Source organism: Sinohyriopsis cumingii, unplaced genomic scaffold (assembly GCF_028554795.1).
Source record: "Sinohyriopsis cumingii isolate HCF-2022 unplaced genomic scaffold, ASM2855479v2 utg001460l, whole genome shotgun sequence".
NCBI classification, from domain to species: domain Eukaryota; kingdom Metazoa; phylum Mollusca; class Bivalvia; order Unionida; family Unionidae; genus Sinohyriopsis; species Sinohyriopsis cumingii.
In genome coordinates, this window is record NW_028316002.1 from 1,874,534 (window position 1) to 1,894,636 (window position 20,103).

A 20,103-nucleotide genomic window follows, 5' to 3' on the forward strand; every position below is an offset into this window, starting at 1 on the left:
CAGAGTTATATACTGGAAGCAAAACCTTGCTTCCTAATTTCTTACTAACTTGAGAAACAAAACCTCTGAACAGGTAACCAGTCTAAAACTTTCGTCTATAAAATTTCAAACACTGAACAGGAAGCATGATGGTCACTATGGCAGTCATGATGAATGTCCAAGTGACACCATCTTGATTTAGAAATTACAGGATGTCTTAGAATTTCTGGTGAAAATGCCATTTAAACATAACTTTCTGTTCAACAAAAGTATTGTTAACAATACTTTAAAAAGGCTGCTGAGGCAGCCATATTTGACATCAAATTGGCACCATTTTGATTTAGGACCAACTAGATTTCATAATAAGTCTTTTAGTTGAAACCGCATGTTGATATGACCATCCTTTCAAGAGAAGCTACAGGAATTTTTCAAGATGCCTGACATGGTGACCATGTTGGTTGTATAAGCAGAACCATTTTCATTTAGGACTTATGAACTAGACCTTGGGATGAATGTGTGTAAAGTTTCATGGCAATTCTCCAAGTATGGACATAAGGACAGCAGATGATGCACAACAGGCCATCTCATTGGCTCATCTGGTTTATAATCAGTGGAGTCATTATCAAGAGTTATAAGCACTCTTACCATTTTTGGATTTACAGACCATTTTATTTTATTAGAAGTTGTCTTTATTGAAATCTTAATGTCAATTTCATCAACTGACCATTACACAGACAAAAGACATAAGGAAAAAAATAAAGATTTTTTCTAATTAACTCCATCAAAAGATTCCTATTTGATGGATATTAATTTGAAAATATGAAACCATCTCTGTAAATATTTCCATTTCAAGCACTGTCAGAATGTCAATATAAACCACTGCAAAATGGAACAAAAAGAAATTAACTTCACCCATGGAATAAAATCAGGTCACAAATGATTCCTTAAAATACCAATGATAATGAAATCATTTTCTCTTTCAGAACTAATGTTAAATTTTGTATGTCATTATATACTACTACACTGGATCAATCATCCTGTTAAATGGGCCAGTGCAAGCTATGTGTGAGCAGTACACTTGCACAGGAAGGCATTTTTAGAAGGATGTCAAATCAGAGATAGGATGCAAAAATCAGAAAAGGAGCTAAAATTAAACAAAACTTTTGTTTTTTCTTCATAAGAAAATCTTTTTATTTGGTCAAAACTTACATCAATTTCTTAAAAGCTTTCTTTTCAACAAATATTTTAATGATGAGGGGTTCCAAATGTCTTTCACACAATGTGCAATATTGCCTTGTGCCGGCCTTCATAGTAGTATTCCAGTTTAAAATAAACATATTTTTTTCCAACATCTCCTATTATACTCTTAGTCATATTATGCTCAAACTTAATATTTTATTGATACATGACTATTTGTTTATAACTAGAAAAATCTTTGCCTCTGATTCAAGTTTTAGTTGCATTTTTAAATGGATAATAATCTTGAAATTGCACATCATGTCTGCATGCCAACTCTCTTCCCTCTCTCTTTTGTCCATCCTGTAGGCATGCCTACTCTCTTTTCTCTCTCTCTTGTCCATTCTGTGGGCATGCCAACTCTTTCATCTTGCTCTTGTCCTCTTTTTGCATGCTCTATTCCATCTATCCTTTGTCCATCCTGTATGCATGCCTACTCTCTTCCCTATCTCTATTGTCTATCCTCCATGCATATCCACTCTCTTCCTTCTCTCTTGTCCATCCTGTATGCATGCCTACTCTATTCCATCTCTCTCTTGTCCATCCTGCATGCATGCCTACTCTCCTCCATCTCTCCCTTGTCCATCCTGCATGCATGCCTACTCTCTTCCATCTCTCTCTTGTCCATCTTGCATGCATGTCTACTCTCATCCCTCTTTTTTATTTTCTGCATGATCCTCTCTGTGCTCTACTGTATGCTTTATATGATCCTCCACAAAACACACCAAGCCACCCTCCCTGATGAAAAGGTCCTTTAAAGGGGACCACTGTATTATTACAAACAATACCAAACAATAACACCACTAAAACATTTCATACTCTAACTGTAACTTAAGGTCCAACCACTACAACTACTATAAATGTTAGTTTTAAACCACTACTACTCATGATACCACCACCACCAATTTTGCTTTTACTATTGTTGGATTTAAACAATAAACAACCATAGACAAAGGTCATCTATTTTCTGACACCTTTCCGGATATTTGCTTCATTCTAAAAATTAGTACCACTAGATATTTGACACAGGAGATTATCAATCTAGCTGTTTCTGGATTCAACACTTTGCTTGCAGCCATTTTTTCCACAGTCCTTGCCCACTGAGTGTATTGCTGCAGCCTGAGATCTTCTGGTCTTTTTGATGACACAATTTCAATCATAGATTCCTCAAGTAGGCAAGCCTCTGAAAAAAAAATTATTACAGAGATTGAATAATTCCAGACCAGAGATGTTATGAAGCCCCATGAACATATGACATGCATTTTGGTATAAAAGTTTATCTTAATCTAACATGGCTGTTTCCAATGGACAGTTCATTCACACTTACCCCACCACCATCCACTGTCACAACATATGAGTTTGCCATTATGGTACTTATTATAGGTACTAATTTTATATATTCCTGACCTGAAGAAATAAAACATTAAATAAAATGGGATATGCTGAAACACTTCCATTTTCCTTTATTGCTATGAATCTACTTCAATTCTATGCAAATCTTGAATGAGTACACTACAGCAAACAGTTACATCAAAATATAAGTATATAAAATTACACCATTAATCAGGCCAGTCATGATAACAAACTTAAGGTTCCTACATTTTTTAAAAACTAATATCTCTCAGGAAATATTGGACAATTACTGTCCAGTTATTTTCAATGGAGCAAGAAATTTCATTTAAACGTTGTCAAATTTGAACTTAAGGTAATTTTGAAATTTGACAAATTATCTGCAAATAGAAGAAGACCAAAATGCACATGTAACTGGAAGATAATCCATTTAATTCTTTGTATAAAACATCTCTGACATGTAATCATAAACTAGAATATATATATATATATATATACACACACACACAGACACAGAGTGGAACCCCGCTATAACGTGATAATTGGGGTCAAAAAATTGGATCCCAGTAATATCGGGGTTGTGTTAATGCAGGGTTTTACAGTGATTTACTTTTTTCAGAGAACAACTCATTGGCACATACATGTATTCATGTCTAATGTATATGATGAATAGGGTATCAACACCATTTACTACCGTGCCATCGTGGCATTCAGTTCATCTATAATGCATGTAATTCCATTGAAAAATAGCACACAGATTTACAATATTCAATATTTTTTTCCCAGATCATTGTGTCTGAATTCAACGTCTAATATATAGCATGAACAGAGTATCAACGCCATTTACTTGCCGTCTGATATCGTACAGTCGGGGCTTGAAATTAATCAACAAAATATGTAATTCCATTGCAAAAATTGCATACATATTTAAACTATTCAATATTTTTGTCACACATCATTATGTGTCTGAATTCAATGGGAAAAATTAACAGCAAAATTAGGTTAAGAAAGACGAAGCACGTGTGTGGTTCATTACGTTCCAGGGCCTATGAATGGTGCCTGTACAAATTACATACTGCTAAAATTTTCTCATATGTGTTTCTGTGTACATTTATCCATTGCAAATTTCCAATAATTAGTACTTGTATGCCTATTCATTTGAATGACTACAACAAGAATAATTAACAAACAACACATGCTTTCAGCGTGCATATAACTTTTACTTCAGATTTTGTGACTATCGAAAGAAACATGTGAAAACTACTCACTAATCATTACACAAAGTACAGAGAACAACTTGCATTTGTGAACTTGCTTTTCCATAAAGGTAAAACACCATACACATGTAAAACCCGAGAACTAAGTGCAGTAGGCCTGCAATGGTCACGTGTCACTTTTATAAAAAAAATGGACTCTCAAGACAAGTAGTCTCTCTTAGCTGTGTATTATGTATATGAGTTCTCCTTAAGTAATACTTCATTGATATAACATAAATTACAAAACATTTATTTTCAATGAGGGCAATCATAAAAAGACTTCAGTAAAACCTCATGCTGATATGATCATTCATTCAGGAAGTCAATAGCAATAAAAAGATTTTAAGCTAGCTGCTATTACAGCCATTATGGAACTTATATCTCAACCATTTTTCATATAGAATTATCTGCAGACCAGAAGAAGTCTTACAGTGAAAATTCCATGTTGATATGACTGTCTGTTGATTAGTAGTTGTGATAACAAGATTTTCAAGATGGTCAACAAGGTGTAAACATTACATACTTGAGTGGCGCCATTTTCATGTATACATTCTGTCATGAATGTTTGAGTGTAAAGTTTCATGACAATCCTTAAACTTGTGTTAAAATACAGACAGACAGAAAGACAGACAGACTATTGTCAAATAGATGGTCACTGACTAATACAGCTAAAAAAGTGTGTTAATTTGATTATGCAATGTGGATTATGCCAAAAATGTATCCAGCAAAATTATTTGAAAGATCATACCTGTTTTTCCCCTATGCTTTACAATTGAGATAATGAGAATTAAGTACCTTGAAGTTTTTCCTGTACATCATTCATTGCGTCTAAGATCCTTTTCTTACACAAATCACCAAGCCTATCTTTCATTCTTATCATCACTATAAAAGCAAAAAAAAAGAAAGAAATCACAAACTTCTCACAATAAAAACAAATGTTTGGGATTAAAATGTATTTATTCCTGAATTTCTTTAATCATTTTAATTTCAACAATCATAAAATGAAGTTACATTGTATCTAATCACTTGGGTATATTATCATTTTTTAAAAACACACTGTTTTCATACAAGTTCATTTTTGTTTTCAAATATAGTATTGCACACATTTTGAACTGGTCAAGCATCTTATGGCAAAAGTAGAATTCTATACAAAAATAATTTTAACTGAGTTTGTCACTATATCTAATTAGTACAATTAACATATTATGAAATATGTGGTGAACAGAAACAAGCAACACATATAGTATATATCATGAATTATGTGGCTTTAGATTAACACCAATACTGCATTTATTCAGTGATAGGCCCATCCCATGCTTGCTAATAAACCCACCCCAAAATATATAAAAAATAAATTTGGCAAGCATTCACCTAAAATACATTTGTCTGAAAATACCCAGTAAGGCTATCTTCTAATGTATTAGGCTGGTTCCCTATTGTCATCACAGGAGAACCTGTACATGCCTTCTTTGGGCTGACTGATGTATTTCTCAATCTCTTCTCTGTATTTTTCCACAGTGGACAATTTACAGGTGTCCAAGTTTGCCATGATGCTGATGATGTAATCTATTGCCTCATCATCCGATGTAGATTTACCAACTCCAATGGAAGCTGTCAGACCTACAATCTGGGAAATTAAAATAAAGCAAAATAACTTGGTAAATAATGCCAAGAAAAACAGCTTTACTTCATCAAAAGATGAGTAATGACTTAGGACAAGATATGAGACATGGGAAGATGTCAACAACACAGATTTTGCACCCCCATTGCCACCCCATTCATCCCTAATGTTTGGCAACATTTAAGGAAATACCTTCACCACTCCAACCTAAAATTACCATGATGATACTTGTACAAATATTTCTCATGGATTCTGTATGGAATATTTCAGTAATCCATTAGGAACAGACATAAACTGAAAATCTTATGGAATCAGACAATTTTTTCCATATTTATTCCATAAGTACTTCACATCAAGTGAAAATTCCATATTAATGAAAATTTGCAGCTTTATCCACGAGTACTCTTTTACATATGGAAAGCAGGTCCTTGCATCATAGTAAAGTAGAACTTGTCTTGAAAGACCACCCATTCTGCCAAAAAATCTCTCAAGACAGTGTGTGTGTGTGATTTGGATTTTTAATGTAGCTTTAACAATTTTTCAGTCATATCACGACAATGTCTGCAGTGTGTCAGTTTATAGTGATGTCTAGCACTGGGGCATCATGCTGCAGACATCAAGCATGATGTCCCACCCAGTCACATTATCCTGACACCAGGCTGACCAGTCCAAACACTAACCTCTTAATGCTGAGTGCCAAGCGAGGCAGCTGTTAGTACCATTTTTGTAAGTCTTTGATATGACTCAGCCGAGGATCAAACCCATAACCTCCTGCATGCTCTAACCACTAGGCCACATGAGTGAACTCTCAAGACAGGTGGTCTATCATAACAGGTCATAACACTATATAATCAATACATCTGCATATAGAGATCATGGTCTCTCAAAATAGGTGGTCTCTCATAGCAGTGGTTTCTCAAAACAGATATCACTGTATCATGGAAAATGTTCACAAAAATAAGACTTCTTCTAAACATCTAATTCAAAGAGAAATGCTGGCAGTCTGAGTACTTGTATGAGGTCAGTGTAGCTGATGTGGAACTTGGGTGAATACAGTCATGTACATCTAAATGAAAACCTATACATGTTATTTTATTTAATTTATTTCCATAGATGTTTCAAAATTGCCAAAGACATGACCAAAAAATGTCATCACAGAATTTTCATACAGAAAAACAAATCTTATGCACTTAATACATAACCACTAATACTGATTATTGTCAAACAGACATTTTCCTTCAAATAAAATATAATTCAGTTACAAGATTCTAATGCTTAAGAGTCCCATCTGCGCAGTGTATTCAATGTATTTTAATCAATGGAATAAAAAAATTTAATTTTTAAACAATTTCCAGTAGCAAATGTACAAGAAATATTTTTACACTAACAAAGCGTTAAATTAAATGAAAGTAAAGATTATCTTTTGATTTCCAGTAATTCCGTTTTATTATACTTTATATCATCATCAGATTTAAGCTCCATTGGCAGTTATTTTCATACTTAATAACAGTGTAATGATGTATATTATATATTGATTTTGTTTTTAGAGATAGGGAGAGAAAGAGAAACCCATCCCATTATGCCAGTATTCTATAAAGAATTATGCTACACCAATTTTGCTTTTAAATAAAATCAAATAATAAAATTGCATATGATGAAATCAAAATTTCTTACTAAAAAAATGTTTCTTCGAAAATACTTACCCAATCATAATACCTTAGGAGAACTACCACTACCTTGCAAATCCTGCCTCCCCAGATACAGTACTACTTTCAGCTAAAGGGAGCTAAAAGTTGTCTGTTACCCATGAGGTGGTCAGGCAGAGTGATCTCACCTTACCTATAAGACTTTGCAGCAAAGTGTAAAGATATTTAAGTTATTACGCACACTCCCATGGATGTAAATGCTGGGAGACTTGGAGGGTGTACATGTATTATGACTGGGTAAGTATTTTCAAAGAAACATTTTACTAATATAAAACTGGTTTCTTCTTTGAATGAATCAGTCAGTCATAATACTTTAGGAGATTAAGTAAGAGGTGGAGGGAAGTATATCCACTTACACCAGAAATAAAATCTATGGTCCCCTAAGGTAAGAGCAACAGCTTCAAAATAACCTGACTGGAGGGGACTCCATCTGCCGGGGTGCAGCTTCAAAAGGGAAACACTCCCCCGGCAATTTTTAGTGGAAGTCATGAAGCACTGTCTATAAGATGAAGCTGTCGATCAATCTGGAAGTGTGACCTGTTGAGCTATGGAGATAGGTCCTACCAGATCAAACTGGGCCCTTTGGGATGACAGATCTTGGAGATAAAAGCTAAAGAATTGATCTCCATTCCACAGCCTGAATGATATCAGTTAAAGAAAAGTTTCATTTGAATGCTAGGATGGTGGCAACTGCCCTAACCTCATGAGCCGAGATGCATATTAAGTTCATCTGAGCCGGGGTTATTTCCCTGTATGCTGAGTGAATAACCCACTTGATCCAGGATGAGATATTCTGAGGTGATTTATCGGCTTGTCCTGACATCAGAAGTAGAAAAGGAGCAGTCTCCTTCGACATACCAGCTTTGTACAAGTAAGCTTCATTTGCTGTGTCCAGGTGAGACAGAGAATTCATGACAAAAGTCTGGTTACCTGTGGAAGGGAGGAGGTTCTTGGCGATGAACATTTCAGGAAGCTGTCATGGGCAAGACTGGCCCATCTTTTCAGAACTGCAGGTAATTGGGGCAGGGCATGTATTTCACTAATTCTGCCTGCTGTTGCTAATGATGTAGGTACTGTTGTAGGAAGTAGGTGTTGTAGGAAAGGTGTGCCAGAGATGCCCATGCAACTGGTTCAAAGTGGGTCTTGTTCAGCCAGGTTTACAGGTTAACACCCACTTGGGGCAGAGGGTTAACACTGTAGGCAGTGTATACACAAAGTTTGTGAGATGATCAGATAAGTCCTTGTTTTGTCCACTTATCTTTGTGCCCATGATGATGAAAGATGTCAGCTATCATGGAGCATTAGCCTTTGATTGTACTCAGAGCTAATTTTCTTTCTTTGAAGAGCCAGAGAAGGAAACCAGCTATCTGAGTTATTAATGCCTGGAGAGGTAAATTATGTTTGGTTATGTACCACTGGGTGAAAATGTGCCATTTACCTTCATAAGGTTTTAGTGTGGAGTACCATCGCACCTGAGCAATTCTCTCCATGACTGGTTGTGAGAATTGTTTAAGTCTGAGGGCCTGTTTGATATGATCTTGACATGCAGGTTCAGGAGCTCTGGGCAGGGATGAAACAAGTACAGTCATGGTTGTTTGAGTAGATGAGGGAAGACCAGAACGTTCTATGGGGTTTCTAATTCAAGACTGATGAGATCGTTCCATGACTTCTCCCATTGGAATGGTGTGATGAGGATGAGGCAACAGACTGATTCCTTTAATTTCTGTAACAGTCTCAGAATTAGCAGTGTTGGAGGGTAGGCATATGCATTCAGGTTGTTCCAATCTAAGCATAAGGCATCGATTGCCCATGCTCTTGAATCCAGGACAGGAGAGAAAAAGGTTGGGAGTTGGGTATTCCACCAATTGTTGGTCCTTTTGGGTATATATCTGGATGAAAACCGAAGAATGGAGGGACTATTCTGTCTGAATCAATTGATTGTTTCATGACGAGTCGGCTAGAACGTTGAGGCATTCCGGTATATGGCGAACATGTGGATTTGTTATTGACAACACCAGTTTAGAAAGTTCCACACGATGACACAAAGGTCAGTGGACTTGGTTCCTCTCTGTTGTTCAAGATAAGTCACTACTGTATAGTTGTTCGACAGAATCAGGACTCCCTTGCAAGAGAGTCATTTCTGCCTTCATGGTGGTCCTTTAGAAAGGTGGAGGTTGTGAGTCCAGAACACCATTCAGCAAATTGTAGATTAACAGCAGAAGTGACAGCATTGGCCAAGGTGTCTTTTGCTGCCCTATCTAAAACATGGACCATGTGTGATACTGGCTCCCATACTTGTCCTGCAGAAGTCAATGTGGGAGGAGAGAGGCTATGTTCCACTTGTTGGAAAATTGCCATGGAAACTAAGTCCAGTAGAGAGCCCACAGTGACAATATTTCACACTAACTGTTGAGAAATGTTGAAAGCCACTTGATCGATACATATGGGTTGTGGTTTTGACTTCCTCAAAGTACTATTATCCTGGTTTATTGCTCTGATTCCAAGTGAAAAGCTGGCATGTGACAATGATAGAAATGCTGATGAAGTGATATGGAAGGCATTTTGTGTAAAGAAAAGTCTGTTAATGCTGGGATCCTGCAATTGGTGGTGAAGATAGTTCAAAATGTCTCCAGACAGTCACTGAGAAGGGAGGTTCTTCCCATGGCAGGGTGTTGGGAGACTGGCGAAGTGATGTCTGTAGAAGTCTGAGGAGCAACATGAGGCATCATGCCACCTAGGAGTCCTGAGGAGGAAAATGTGTGGAACAGCCCCATGGCATGTTGACATACTGAGATAAGAGTTGTTGTGGAAGTGTGACCTGTTGTTAAGTGTGACCTGTTGTGTGATTGATCCCTAAAATGAAAATGTTGCTGCTCCTGATGACTCAAACATGGTGTAAAAGCCATGTGTGTGGAAGGAGTATCATCTGACTCATAATGATTGATCAACGTAAACTGTCTATATATCTGTAGATGGAGAGGGAAGTGATGGCTATTTGTTAAGCTCTTTCTTGTTGTTCCACAAGAGAAAAGAGTCAAGGCCAATAGGAATCGCCATTAACATCAGGTGTGAAGGAGGTGATTTGGGTGCCAGGGCAGTTTCTGATCTTGTTGATTTCCAGCGCTTCGTGGCTGAAGGTAGAGATGTTGAGTTGTCCCCCTTATATGCCAAAAATCTTTTATGGATGAAAGGTCAGCTTGCAGACTGATGATGTCATCATCTTTTGAAGTCTGTTTTTGTGCTTTGCCCAAAGCTCAAACCTGTAAGGATAATGAGCAGAAAATATAAACATAAGGGGCCTTGCCCTGCCACCTTGTAGGTACTATCAGTGCAAGCTAGAGCTTAACATTGGCCCAGTAAGTGATATCAAGCAGTCTAATGTCAACAAACTGTATAGGGAGTATAATGCTAAGAAATATACAACTATATGCCTAATCAAAAGTTCCATGGAAAAATATGCGATAGCAGACGAATTAAGCCAATACTCCCTGTTGGAGAGGTCAAGGATGTCATGGATAGGTATAATTATTGAAGCGTGATGTCTGGACTTTAAGACTGCCTAAGTTAAAAATAGCAGTCAAAGCAATTAAGGTAACACACACACACACACACACATATATATATATATATATATATATATATATATATATATATATATATATATATATATATATATATATATATATATATATATATATATATATATATATAATTACGATATACAGATAATACTACCTGCAGGAAGACTCAGAGACAGTCTGTACAAATACAAGTATAAAAAATAGCAGTTGGCAGCATGGCTCCATGCAAGGCCCTAAAAATTCAGTGCAAAGAATGCCCATCTGTATGTACCAGAAATAGGATTTATACAGACAAAACAGGGTTCTGAAAGGTATAAGAAATTTGCACATGTAATTAATGCAGCCTGGACTTTTCCAGTGAGGATATAAATGCCAGCTCTAATGTCTATATATATATATATATATATATATATATATATATATATATATATATATATATATATATATATATATATATATACAAGTATGAACAAATGTTGGTGAAAGCAAGAGAAAAAGAGTTGGGAATAGAGATGGAGTATACTTTCCTTAAAGTGAACGGACTCCTCCAACTGAGAAAGGTAATAATTAATATCCTTACACATATCTGCCAAGTCTTAAAGGTAAGGGGAGATCACTTTGCCCAACTGTCTCATGGGTCGGCAGACAACGTTTAGCTCCCTTTAGCTAAAATTTTTAATGTCTTATCTGGGAGGGCAGGATTTGTAAGGTAATGGTAGTTCTCCTAAGGTATTATCATTGGGTAATGTATTTGAAGAAGAAATGTGATTTTCTGCAACAGAGACAGTTTGAATACTGGTTCACAGATGAAATATGCACATAACAGATGTACTTGTAACAGCCACAGAACTATCATGGTAGCCCCATTTTCAAAGGGCTCTGTCTGTCACATTTTAACTGATTAATTTGGGAAATTTTATTCCAAGTACATGTCCAACATTTGATCAAAGAACCCTGGAGATAACTGTTGCAATAAAATATCAGTTATAATGTTGTTAAGTAAAATCGAGACTGTATTGCATTTTGCCAGTTTACAGTAGTTATTGTGGTGAGCTTTATATTATATTGTTGCTGTGAAGTTTTGCCTCCACAATTTAATATGTCCATTTCAGTGTTTCTTAGGGATTTTTTCTTCTTCTAGCATATCAAATTCTACAATTGCACTCCTTCAGTGAACTTTGAGGCAAGTTCAAAGTTCATGTAATGTATTAATGTGTTTCTAACATTTGTATTTGTTTTCATTTTTTTAAATGGCATTTATTCTATTTCAAAGGTTTTAACATACAAAGTGAGCAAATTTATTGCATTGTTGTAAAAAGACATAAAGTACTGAACGTTTGACAGATCTGATGTCATAACCCTTCCAAATTAGATCATAAAACTAAAATTTGGGCTCTTTTTGAAGGATGGTCATGAAATACACAATGATATGGATTTTTTATTACTTGTGAAGTGATTTTGAAATGTTAAAAAAATTTATGCTTTTGCCAAATGGGTAAATAGTTTTAAAAAATCGTCCAGTTACATTCTACATGCTGCTGTAAATATATTTTCAGTGGATGGTAACTGAATCAGAATAGACAGGGGAGGATGCAGGATATGTTTTTGAAGAGTTGGTTTAGGATAATTCAAATGGCTGACATTCTTGTTTTTCAACTAAAACTGTATAGTTTTAACAGACTGGGGTGGGGGGAACCTAACCATCTGACAAAATCCCCGCCCCAAAGGATTTCTATATGAAGGTAAAGTAAAAGGTGTTAAAAGCCATAAGAAACAAAATGTAAGGATGTTCAAGAATATTCAAGAAAACAGCTGTTAGAGATTTCTTAGACTGAAGAGCTTGTCCTTCTGTGCATCAGCCTGAATTTCTGGATTCTTTTATTAGCAATTCTTTGGATATGATCCACATCATAATACACCCACTAAGTCTCCTTTATTTGCTATGTGTGTAAGAATATTGCAAGGAAAGCAGTATACATTACTTAAAAAAGACAGAATGTAACAGCTAACAAAATTTATTTTGTGTATGAAGTGCTGTTAAAAAAGAAACTAAACAACATATCAATACATCCTGGTACTCTATTGAGAGGTTTCTTTTTAACAAACTTTTAAATGTTATGACAGAAGCTACTGTGTTTTGTGCAAATATATGAAAGGATGTTATTAAACTTTGATAAATACTGTGTATTGTGCAAATGTATGAAAGACTGTTGTTAAACTTTGATAAATACTGTGTATTATGTAAATGTATGAAAGGATGTTGTTAAACTTTGATAAATACTGTGTATTTGCAAATGTATGAAAGGATGTTGTTAAACTTTGATAAATACTGTGTATTGTGCAAATGTATGAAAGGCTGTTAAACTTTGATAAATATTGTGTATTGTGCAAATGTATGAAAGGATGTTAAACTTTGATAAATACTGTGTATTACGCAAATGTATGAAAGGATGTTAAACTTTGATAAATACTGTTTCAAACAATCATCTGAAATACTGTTTCAAAAAATTATGCATTAGTTATTGTTCTGTCTACATGGTTTCTCAGGTCTCCAATGAAACTAAGCTTGAATATGTGAAATGAGTTTTGTAGAAAGTGTGCATATGTAAAACAAGATATAGGGCTTGTATTTAAGAATTTTTTTCACTAACCCACAGGATGACCAACATTATATTTTTACTGATCCCACCTAAATTTCACTGATCCTGGTAAACTCCAGCAGAATCCAGTTCAATCAATCAAATTCAAATCTGTTTTCATACAAATAAATGTATAACATATTAGTACAAGGCAATTCTACATGGATGCAACCTTACTTAATATTCTGATTAGGAACAATTATTATTTTACATGCCTTACAAACAGCAAGATAGAACTGTTTTCAGTAAAATGTACAAATTTTAATTCCTCTGCCACCGCAAAAATATGAGTTTTGCCTCAAATTCCATTGGGAAGTACACAGAATAAGCATACCTGTCCAAACTAACCTTCACTTGAAAAATGAATTTCATGGTAGAATTATTAATTGGTAATAGGTGATGAGGAAAAAAGACAATAAATATTGTAATAGTCAATATGGAGTAGAGCATTCCATATTAAATACTGCAATATTTTATATATGCCATAGCCATTTTCCACATCCACTTTTGCCATATTCCATATATACTATTGCCATATTCCATATGTACTATTGCCATACTGAAATCCTTAATGTTTCCTCATTGTGTCCTTATGGACACACTGAAATCCACAACAGTGATTAAGCTATAAAATAAAAATGTCCGTATGGAGATGTCTGTAAAAGTGCATATGGATTCCAAATCAAATGGAATTTTGTTTGTATGGGATGTATAATGCTGTAAGTGGATGTAAAGACGCACACAATACTGAATTGATCAGATCTTACTTCTTTCAGTTGTTCCTGATGATGAAGGAAAGAATATGAACAAATCATCCTGTAAGAAAAAATTACCTGTGGCAAGTTTTGGACTTTATTCCTAATTTTGGCCATCAAATATTTTCTCATTAGTCTGTTGTAAGCCTCATCCTTCCTTGCATGATGGCATTCATCCAGTATCAACAAGCTAAAATCACTCAGGGACACAGTCTGCTTTTCCAAGTTGTTAAAAAGAATCTGTGGTGTGAAGCAGATGACGTCATAGTCTGGCAAGAACATGTGCAGTTTCATGGATTCCTCTGTTTCACTGGTAACCAGTTTGGACTGGAAAATCAAACTTTTTATGTTAATTAAATTACGCTTCAGAATTAATTAATTAATTAATGTATTGAAGACAAATGATTACATTTCTTAAAATTTGATTGATCATTTCCATCAATATGAACTTTATTAAGAGTTTAACAGAATTTAAACATACATGAAATTTTGAAAATGAGTTCACTTTTCTCACCCACTTTTGTATCAAATGAACTCAGTAACAAGTTCTACTTTGACTGAGCTATCTAATGTAATTATATAGACTGCTGGTCATGACAGTAACTCTAACACAGATAGGTTCTGTTAGACCTCAAATCATCAACCATTCTTAAAGCACAAAAAGAGTCCCTCGACAGGACAGGTGCTCTCTTCATAGATAACGAACCCTGAAAAAATTAATGCATATCAAACATTTTAAAATCTTGAATATGGATTTAAATTTTGTGCTTAGGCTCTTCTGAAACTAGTCACTGATCTTCTATAATTTCTTGCAAGGTGGCAATTCTTAAGATATCATAAGATAAAACAATATTTTCATTAGGAGAAAAACTGAATTTATTATGATTTTTGAAGATTATAAACTAGATTGCCTTGGAGAAAAGTATTAGTATTGGTTGCAAATAACCTGGAAATTTTTTGGGACTAGGTATCCTAGGATATCTTAAAATTTCAACTGCATTGAAAAATAGAATATTCTAAGTTTCAGAAGTAAAGATATCACAGGAAATCATAGGATATTTGCATGTTATCCTAGGTTGTGCATGAAATGCTATTATATCAGAAAATTTGTCAATATTATCATAACAAATTGCCTGTGGTTTATGGTGTGGTTAAAATTAATTTTTTAAAAATTTTATTGCATCTTGTTTGTACTACTTTTTGCCAAAATATCAAATTTAAATTACATGATGTCATTCAAAACTAAGGTTTCTAATTCTGGTATGTTGAGTTAAGTTTTTATGCCAGATAGATTGATGACTAAGGGCATTTTTTAAAAGTAAATATAACGATCATTATAGTCACAAATGAAAATCATGGGTATCATGACTAAGGCCAAACCATTATCATTTGAATTTGTCTTTCAATAACATCTATCAAACCAATATGAAAACCTGAACAAAGTAGCCTACACAGATGCTTAAAACTAGAGAATCCCATGACAAGACCAGGCTGACAGCCTTGTAAATTTTCTTCCAAATGGGATGGTCTTATTAAGAGAACATAAGAGAACAAAGCTTAGATTTTAATTGGGCATAATTTAGTAAAAGTTTGGGTTATTTTCAAATATTAATGATAAAGGGTGGAAAAATATTCTTAATTGAAATAAGTAAGATTGGATGGTAAAGGTATATACACCCAAGAGATTTTACACAAATGATAGAAACAAATATTTTATGCTACAACAATCCAAATCTTCAAAGTAAAGCTTTGGTTAACTATCAATGGTACTTTAGTTGAAACTAGGTATATTATCTATACTCATATATCAACCAAATAATGTTTTACTAATCAGACAAATTATGAAATCCATGTCATACCTTTATTTTAATTACCAATGTGCAAACTCACATAAAATTATTTCATATTGTAAAGTATAATTTCCAAGGTATCCCAAACTACATAAAAATATTTCATAATGTCAAGTGTAATGTCCAAGGTATCCCAAACTATGTTGTTGCTGTTGTTATGGGCTTTAACACCATTTTTCAGAACAAGATAGGCTTTACATGGCAGCCAGTATAACTGGTGGATGAAGAACATGGGATAACCATTGATTCACAGGAAGGTACTGGCTAGGTTTCTCATGTACCCACATTGGATGAGCCTGAGACTCAGGTGAGATGGCAGTGATCCATAACAGTGAGCACATTTGACCACTTGGACACTCAGGACCCCCCCCCCCACCAGAACCATGTAATAAAAATCATTGTTTTTCACAAGCATTTATCAAAAATGATAAAATTAGGTCATTTTATGGCATTTTATATAAGGTAATCAGGTGCATAACAATACAGAAATCATTTCACTTTGTAATAAGTATCAAAACAGGACTCCTCACACAGTTTATATTGTCAAACAAAACTGATCTTTAAATTCAAAGCTGGATGAAAATATCGGTACTCATGTTTATTTTGTTTAAAAATTGTTGTATTTTGAAATTTAAATTGTTAAAAAGGCAAGTTGAAGAGAACTACTAACCTTATGCTTAGGTAAGTATTTCACAAATCTCTGGTATTGCTGCTTCATCAGTGAGTTGGTTCTAGCCATAAAAACCACCAATTTCTCTATGGGAAAGAAACAAAAGACATTATCGGCATCCTCTCACAACTTCTACATTATAAGCCTCAATGTATGCAATCTGTAAACAATACTTCTGTTACACTAATACCACCATGTAAATAATAAATTGGCCAAAATGGTTAAAATACAACATATCTGCAACTAAAGCAATACTAACACAAATTAAGTTTTACAAGACAAGTCTTTAAACTATTCAGTTAGACTAGAAAAGAAAAGAATAAACTACTATAATTGTTATATATGCTCCCTCTATAGGTCAGTATAATTGTTATATATGCTCCCTCTATAGGTCAATAACCTTCTATATATTGACTTATAGGTCAATATCCTAGCTAGTATTTTGAGTTTGAGACTGAATTCATTTGGTAAGAAACAGTATAGCAATTAGTCTGCTGAAACCCTCTTATCTTCTACTAACTTGCAAGCCATACATACTGACTTATAAGCCAAATATACCGACTTGTAAGCCAAACATACTGACCTATAAGCCAAATATACCAACTTGTAAGCCAAACATACTGACTTAAAAGCCAAATATACCAACTTGTAAGCCATACATACTGACTTAAAAGCCAAATATACCGACTTATAAGCCAAAAATACTGACTTATAAGCCATACATACTGACTTGTAAGCCAAATATACCGACTTATAAGCCAAATATACTGATTTGTAAGCCATACATACTGACTTGTAAGCCATACATAATGACTTATAACAAAGATGCTGCCTTATAAGAAAAAGATGCTGCCTTATAAACAATACAAACTAAATTATTTCACATACAAAGAACAATGAAATTACTTGACTTGAAAGCCACACATATTCAAATGCTTGTCTTCTAAGCCAGATATATTACTTATATTAAACTTGTAAGCCAGATATATTACAGATATTAAACTTCTAAGCCAGATATATTACTTATATTAAACTTGTGATCCAGATATATTACTTATATTAAACTTGTAAGCCAGATATATTACTTATATTAAACTTGTGATCCAGATATATTACAGATATTTGACTTATGAATCATATATACTGAATTACAAGCTAGACATAATTAAATATTTGACTTGTAAGCCAGACATATTGAATTATAAGCCAAAAATACTATAAGCCAGACTAAATAATGACTTATAAACCAAATATACTGCCAGCTTATAAGCCATATTTACTGGCATATAAGTCAGTATGTCTGGCTTGTAAGTCAAACATTGGGCTCATACATCAGTATGTTTGGCTTATAAATATGAATTATATTTGGCTTATAAGTCATTATGCTTGGTTTAAGTTAGTATGTTTGTCTTATATGTCAGTAGTATATTTGGTTTATAGGTCAGTATGTCTGGCTTATAAATCAACATGTTAGGCTTAAAAGTCAGTATATTTGGCATTAAAAGTCAGCATTTCTGGCTTATAAGTCACTATATTTGGCTGAAAAGTCAGCATATCTGGCTTGTAAGTTGCTATATTTGGCTTATAAGTCACTATATTTGGCTATAAAGTCAGTAGGTCTGGCTTATAAGTCACTATATTTGGCTGAAAAGTCAGCATATCTGGCTTATAAGTCACTATATTTGGCTTATAAGTCACTATATTTGGCTGAAAAGTCAGTAGGTCTGGCTTATAAGTTACTATATTTGGCTGAAAAGTCAGTAGGTCTGGCTTATTAGTCAGTATGTTTGACTTATAAGTCAGTATGTTTGACTTATAAATCAACATATTAAGCTTATAAGTAAAATATTTTCACAGCTTAGAAGTAAAATGGTATGCTCAGCATTTCTGGTTTATAAGTCAGTATGTTTGGCTAAAAGGACAGTATATTTGGCTTATAAACAACATTTTTAATATGTCCTGCTTATAAATAAAGTATGTTCAGAGTGTCCAGCTTATAAGTTAACCTCTCTCTGTATCAATGAAAATTTGGAAAAATAACTTGACTTTATAAGCAATTTTTAAGGTACTGCAATAATTATATCATTACTAATGACGCTGTGAAAGCAAATAAACGTATGAATTTTACAATTCATTATTCTTTAACCTTTGGGTCAGGAATATTAACTGTTTATAATAATTGTGTAAACTGTGTTAGCATAAAAATTTACAATGTGATTTCAGTGTATCATCACTCTACTGTCAATGGTGAGTTTTAAGATTTGTAATCTGACATCAGGCCTTAGCATTCAAAGAAAATATTAAAAATGTTCCCTAATGATACACACAAATGCATTATAAAGAATAGAATAAAACATGTCTTATCAGACACCTCCAGATATAGTACACAATGTAATAAGTCATTTATAAACCCACTTTGGTAATAACACCTGTACACAAAAGACAAACTTTGTGGTTCCTTAAGTATTCTTTATAAACATGTTTTGGTTTATTGATCTACTAAGAATTAAACTCATAGGTTATTACATATTGAAATCAAAATCTTTCTCACTTCTTGGATTGGCTGACTCCAGATGATTCTTGGCAATATACAGAGCTACCCAGGTTTTTCCTGACCCTGTCTCAGCACAAATAATGGTGTTTTCTCCACGAAGAGCATCTTCTGCAAGTTCTAACTGATAATCTCTCAGTTGCAGTGAATGATCTATATGTGCTGTCTGCTGCCAATCAGGTGTGTCCTCTAAATTGTGTGAAAGAAAACTGTAACAATTTAACAAATATTCCAACAAAAGTTTCATTACTTATGCATTGGAAAATTTACTTCAGCATTTTACATGCATATTTCAATGTTCTCTTTCCCTTTCTAGGCACTTAAAGTATATGAAAAACAACTATTTTCCAACATTACAAAATTTACTGTCAGTGTCAAGTATAAAAGCATGCTTATTTAAAACCATTGCATGCTTGATGAAAATTTTAATGTACAAATGTCAAAGGTAGATAACTCAAAAGAAGTATCAGATTTAAGATTGCCCATGGGCAAGTCTATATCTGGATATTTGATTGCCCATCTTAATGTTAACTCGCCCCTAAAAACAGGAAATTGTAATTGTAATAGGGTTGTTTTATAATAATGTATATTTTTATTTCTTTGTAATTTTCAATATGATTGTCCTATCACTTCAATTATTTCTAAAAGTAAAAACCATTCATAAAATGACATGATCAGCCATACAGTAACCAATCACATAGAATCATAGTTTTCTGCTAAGTCACTTCCTTCAGAAGGACAGAATAAAATGACATGATCAGCCATACAGTAACCAATCACGTAGAATCATAGTTTTCTGCTAAGTCACTTCCTTCAGAAGGACAGAATAAAATGACATGATCAGCCATACAGTAACCAATCACGTAGAATCATAGTTTTCTGCTAAGTCACTTCCTTCAGAAGGACAGA

General features: G+C 34.1%; 1 protein-coding gene across 1 annotated transcript in view; it reads right to left on the reverse strand.

Moving 5' to 3' along the window:
• The window catches only part of LOC149772479 (antiviral innate immune response receptor RIG-I-like), a 62,675-nt gene that overhangs the window by 20,422 nt on the left and 22,150 nt on the right, over window positions 1–20,103 (reverse strand). Inside the window, exons 5-10 of the mRNA XM_089947756.1 lie at window positions 19,195–19,383; window positions 16,644–16,729; window positions 14,202–14,450; window positions 5,286–5,448; window positions 4,617–4,703; window positions 2,226–2,398 (exon numbers count right to left, since the gene is read on the reverse strand). Of these exons, the coding sequence (XP_089803882.1) occupies window positions 2,226–2,398; window positions 4,617–4,703; window positions 5,286–5,448; window positions 14,202–14,450; window positions 16,644–16,729; window positions 19,195–19,383 (947 nt within the window). The remainder of the gene's footprint in view (window positions 1–2,225; window positions 2,399–4,616; window positions 4,704–5,285; window positions 5,449–14,201; window positions 14,451–16,643; window positions 16,730–19,194; window positions 19,384–20,103) is intronic.